At 42.0% G+C, this 6,000-nt stretch overlaps 1 protein-coding gene across 3 annotated transcripts in view; it reads right to left on the bottom strand.

Annotated features, from left to right (window-relative positions):
• Window positions 1-728: 728 nt before the first annotated feature.
• Window positions 729-6,000, bottom strand: part of tbc1d22a (TBC1 domain family, member 22a) — a 172,056-nt gene continuing 166,784 nt past the window's right edge. For all 3 annotated transcript variants that reach the window (XM_087830307.1, XM_006780559.3, XM_006780558.3), the window contains one exon: window positions 729-3,427. In XM_087830307.1, coding sequence (XP_087686433.1) covers window positions 3,299-3,427 — 129 coding nt within the window. In that variant the 3' untranslated portion in view covers window positions 729-3,298. The remainder of the gene's footprint in view (window positions 3,428-6,000) is intronic.

Genomic DNA, 6,000 nt, shown 5'->3' with positions numbered 1-6,000 from the left:
GGGAAAACACTGCATATAGCATAACAGCAGAAACGGAGGGGGGCTCAAACCTACCTACTCTCTGCCTGTGACACACACACACAAACATATTGACAGACACTACAGCGGCTTTCGACCCCCACATTTGTTGTTATCTTGGAGCATCGGTGTTCACCACCAACATTCCTTTTACCCCCTACAGTGTTCATATCCATATGAATGTGTGCAATAAGGCAGTTTAATGTTGTGAGAAGTCAGGTTATGGGTAATAAATGGGACAAATATTGACTGCTCGCTCACCCCTGCCCAACCTTATTGACTGCTGCTGTGGCTGTCAAGCTTTGCATTCATGGTTAAAAAATGTAACACTCAAACTCAGAAGTGGCGTCAGTTTTCTAACTTAAATAACAACGGACAGATCACATAAGCAAATATCATCTCCACTAACTATGCTAAAAAAAAAAGAAAAACACACCTTAAAACATTTGGTAGCGATGATGAGTGCAACTCGTCTGCAATGTGCATCTTTGCAATAGGGGACTTGTCTCAGTTGGTTGGCAACTGGTTGCATTCTGGTTGTAAAGTGGTAGCAGACTGATTCCTTTTTTTTTATCATGTTTTTGACAGACCAAGTTGTTTTGAACATGGCAACTAACTGCAGGTGGATGCAGACTTGGCCCCTGTCTTTGAAGCAACCATTTCAAAAGCCAAGAGACTGCAGGTTCATAACACATGGTTGGGATGATTTTGGTCTGGCAATTCACCCACATTTCATAAAGCTGCTAACTACGGACGCCAAACTGTTTAAATGCTGAGTAGCACTACAGCCACAGCCCATTCACTGCATGTTCTTTCAGCATGTGCAGGAATGCAAAGCTTGACAAGCCTCTTAAGGGATGGGGAGGGTTTAGGGATGGGTTATTGGTTATTGGTTATTTTATTATGGCATAAATGCCCAGAGTGTAATTCTCAGCTGATGCTGGTGGTTTCTGTAGTCAAAATAATATTTCCTTTGTTTTTATTACTAATTAAAAATGACTTCATATTGCTTGCACAAATTTAAAACCTAAAAAAACAACAACAACCAAACGAAACAAAAAAAAAAAAAATCATCTGTGGTCAAAAACACAATCAGGGTGTTTGTCTCGTGTCTCCAGAGTCAGGCACAACTTTACAGGCATGTAAACGTAAACATATGTAGGCATTTAAAAAAATAAAACCTAAATGAAAAAGACAAATATTTAAAATGCTGACTGAAAGAATAGATCTCATACAAAAAAAAAGGGAGGGGACTTTTTAGACTTTTAAATTAAGTGCAGTTTTTCCTTGTCAGCGAGCATGGGAGATGAGGGGCTTGTGAAACTGGTGCAGATTGGGTAAAAAAAAAACAAACCTCAAACCCTCAACATGTGATCAAAGACTGACAGCTCTCACTGAAAAAAGGGACTGAACTTCCAAAGAAGCACAACACCCTCCCTTCCCCTCTCTCCTTCCATCTTCCCTTCACACACCTACGCCTGCCGCCTTTTTCGGCTCGGGTGACAATAATGGATCCTGACGGAGTTGCGACAGGAGGATCCAAACGTTAACAGCTTTGTGTTATGTCATGAATGTCTGATTACCCCCCCACCACCACCGCCGCCGCCACCTAACATCACACCAATATGGTGCTACTGACTTTGCGTAAGACATCCCATGTGCTCTATAAGAACAGAGCAACGTGTGAACGACTAATGTAAGGCGGAGGGTTGTGTGTGCAAAAACAAGAAGCAGGTTGTATAACTTATTTATGCAAACGCTTTTTAATTAAAGGGCGTGATGAATCGTTGTCACCTGCTAAGCTTGTCAACTTCCTATTATATTCACAGAGTTCAGTAAGCACCGTGCCGACGCCTGATTACAGGGTACTTACAAACAGCATTATAGAGGCAATGGGATGGATGGTCATAAGCAAAGAAACAGCTTTGTAATTATTTATTTACTTATTTATGTATCGGTACGTTTTTAGGATAATCCCGATGATCTGCGTGCAGAGCTTCTACATAAATAAATTACGAGAGCTGAAATAGATCAAGCGTGTGTAATTGCATTTTAAAATTGCAAGACTTCCATTAAGTTGGAGCCTCCAAATAAACCCTTCTAGTTTCACGTGTTTATATGGAAATACATCTTTTAAGCTCGGGCCCCGCCTTGCTGGTGATCTCTAAACAGTCCAATCCATATTTTATATATTCTGGGCGGAAAACTTGAAAACAAAAGGTGCCCAAAACGTGTCGATTGTGCTCTTTCGGAATTTAGCTTCAACTTCAGATCTGGCCTGTCACCAACCCAGGCCAATGTGAATCTGAGTGATTCTTTATGTCTGCTAACGCCTCATTATGTGTATAACCGTGTAATAACAATGCGTGTTCTGAGGTAGTCTTACATTCACAAAGAAGGAGAAGTTGATAATAAGACGTGGCCCTTCACATGCGGCAGGTCTGAGAAGCAAAAAAAGACAAAAAGCACCCTAACAAGTGGGACTAGGTAGCGTTCTCCCTCCTAATGACTTCTTATGTTCTTTGATGTTGATCTGTGTATGTGACTCCTGTTCTGCAGCCTCCTGCCACTGTTTGCGTTACATTCAAACAACGAGACGCTGCAGTGATGGGACTGGACAATGAAGGTTTAAAGCTGGTGTGTGATTGGTTTAATGGAAGGAAGTACACGTCTCCTCTCACTGACTGACAAAGTGTCTTGCTTCAAAAGTCTCAGAAGGGTCACGAAGAAAAGCAATCTGTGGGGGAGGGGCAAGTAAAGTATCTAGTGCAATGCCCTTTGACATCTTTCTTTGTCTTTGCAAACTGAAAAGGAAAAAGATCACATTTTGCCTCAGGGAACAAAAAAAATCAACTATGTATTACCACGGTTATGGAAATAATTAGCAGAAAGAGGCATTTTTCGGAGCCAGACCGCAGGCGGTGCTGAGCAACAGCTCCTGGTTTTGCATCGGGCCTTAGGTTGATCTCCCAGCTGTCAACTTGCAGTGATAAAGAACAGGACTCTGCACTGCTCAGAGCTAATCAGAGAACACAATAATCATTAAAAAAAAAAAAGGCTCCACATCAACATGTTAGAATGCTACACCGCACATCCTCGCAGTCATTGGTTGATTCAAAAATCTCTTAGTAGCTGAAAGGCCCACCGGCCAATAAGGGAAAAGGAGGTTAAGAAAAGGGAGCTCCTTCCTGTGTGGGAATAGAGGCCTTTGAGTTCAGTAGACCACTTTGGGGGGAGTAAAGGAGGAACACAGGGAGCCCCCTCCCCCGCCCCTTGCTTATCATCTCTTGTAGTGGTTGGGCGCATCAGCGAAGGCAAACTTCAACCTGTAGGCTTCAGCCAGCAGTACGCTCACTTCCTCGTTGCCCCAGTGCATCGTGGGAAGGTTCTGTAAGAGGATCATCAGGCCCTGATGAAAGAAACAAAGACATTATTTAGACGTAAAGATACATGACGGCAAGATCTAATCAATCTAATCAGCTTCAGAGAGAAAAAAGATTTAAAAAGTAAAACTCAAACACTGGAGAGTGAGTGTAGGGCCAAAGGAAAATATTGATGCAAGAGGAAAGGCAAAGATAAATGTGTGGCTGATCAATATTAAAAGAGGCTAGAGGAGGACACGAGGAAAGAAAAAAAGGAAATCACAATCTGTGGGCAGCAGCTGATGAATTTTTATACTGTCGGCTATTATATCCACACGAAACTAGGGATTTTCAAGCTCGGCGGCGTGGTTTCAGGTCAGAATCACGCTCGTACATTGATTCCTCTGTACCTGACAAAGAACCAATTTGGGGGGTCGAGGTGCTGTACTTATTATAAATGAGAGTGGAAGCACTACTTCTGTCTCACAGTAATGTAAGACAAAGCTGGTACATGGTTAGGCAATCAATGAGAGAGAATAAGAGAGAAAAAGAGTCTGGGCTCTTTGCTTCACTTAAGGACAGAACTTTAAAATCCATCATCTTGTAATTATATTCAGAAAATAAAACTTTCTGTATCCCAATTTGGATTTATGCCTTTTCCAGAGATGGTAGGACCTCACCGTCATCTTATAGTACCTAAATAATAATAATAATAAAATGTTTGTTGAACAATATCCATCAGTCGAAACACTGAAATAAATAAAAAGGTGGCTTTCCTGGCTTTTAAACAACAAACAGGCAGGGAGACGAACAAGAGATGCTAATAAATGACCTTGTAAGGTGGCATAATGTGAACATGTAGCCAGCTTATCCACCAGGGCAAAGCGGCAATTGCACTTTACCAAAAAAGTCAAAAATCACACTCTCTCTCACGCACATACACAAATGCCCTCACCAAGCAGAAGTGGATTTGGCCATCTGCTGATAGCCAAATATTCATCCCGTTGGCCAGCTCAAAAGTGAACGTGGTCTGCTTTGTTCTCTGGCCAACTCTCAGTCAGTTGTAAATGTGCTTGCTCCAGTTTAGCTGCTCTCTGGGTCACCTTTTCATCTAGCAGGTGAAAAGGTGACCTAGTTGTACTTCCTCTCTGGAACTCAAGCAAGACCCAGCAAAGAACTCTAGACGAGCTCTTCCTTTGGCAAAGGAAAAACAAGCAGAGCCAATACAGCTGCACCACTTCCCTCGACCTGGTACGCACTGCGTTTGATAAAAGGTCTGCCAGGATTACGAGCTTTTAATTTGTGTAGATCTGGCTAATGTCAGAAGCTGGGTGTAATGTTTTAATTAAATGCCTTGGCTTGTTGTCTGCCTTTTATATATATTCATATTTTTTTGGGGGGCATTTTCAGCCTTTTCTTGAAAGTCGAATACAGCGCAGACAGGAAAACAGGGAGGGAGAGGAATCATACACAAAATGACCTGATGTGGACTTGAATCCGGGGTCCTGTAGTGGCCTTAAGCATATAAGATTCCCTCTCCACCAGGTAACTTATACATAGATGCCTCGTGTATGGTGTCTGCTCAGTTTGTTCCCCTTAATCGGATCCAAGGGACATAGGAATCACAATGATGTGTAAAGGCCACTGATCAGATGTGATAAACATAACCACATAAAGAATGCACAGAAAAGCTGGGAAGTACAAAGCTGTACTCCCAAAATCTTTGGGGTGCGTGGACTCAGGAATCAGGGACTGGCTAAAAAGGAGAAAATCCAGCATCTGTGGAAGTATGGATCTCTGCACATGGATGTGACTTGCACATCTATGAAGGCATCATTAATGCTTGATGATAAAAACATCCTCTGGTGCAACATAGACAGGGAAGCTCATCTTAGTGAGACAAAGCCAAACCATACACCACACATTTCAGCAGCATTGCTAAAGAGAATTGCCCTGTGTGTGCATCATGAACATTTCTGTCCAGAATGCTGCTGCCAGATTACTGACAAAGCAGTCCTGCACTGGCTCCCCATGCATTACAGAATACACTAAATGTGAAAGTGTTCGCATTTAGAGCCTTAAACAGTCTTACATCTGCATATGTGGTCAATCCGGTCGTTAAGTCTGACGTCAGTAGCCATGTCTGGGCCTAAACTCCGCTGCAGGTCCATATATCAAACGATCACTATGGCATTACTGAGAGTTGAAAACTGTTTAAAGTCTTTCATCTTTAATAAAATGATCAGCGTTCTGCTCTACCAGGTGTAACAATTGAGTTTAACATCCAGGCATCCATGAAAACGGAATTTATGACATTTAACGGAGTTAGAAGTTAGCAGCTAGCTCGCTAGCTTCTATATAAATACGATATAGCATGTCCTGACTGCGTAGTTTTGGAAACAAATTAAAACGTACAGCTCTGTTATCACTTCCAACATAAATGAAGACAGAAAACTAAACAGCAGTGACGTTTGTAGGGTTACTGAAGTTTGGCTAGCTGGTATATAATGATGTGCTACGTGACCGCTAGCGACACAGCTATGTTAGCATAATATAAACAAGCTAACTTTTTTTCCACTCGATAAAAGTTAACGTGAGTGTTCTCGGTGGTTAGGAACAA

The sequence above is a fragment of the Neolamprologus brichardi genome, chromosome 17 (genome assembly GCF_056152115.1).
Source record: "Neolamprologus brichardi isolate AB-2024 chromosome 17, ASM5615211v1, whole genome shotgun sequence".
NCBI lineage: Eukaryota > Metazoa > Chordata > Actinopteri > Cichliformes > Cichlidae > Neolamprologus > Neolamprologus brichardi.
The sequence above is the reverse complement of the archived record's forward strand: the minus strand, read 5'-3'. Positions and strand labels throughout refer to the sequence as shown.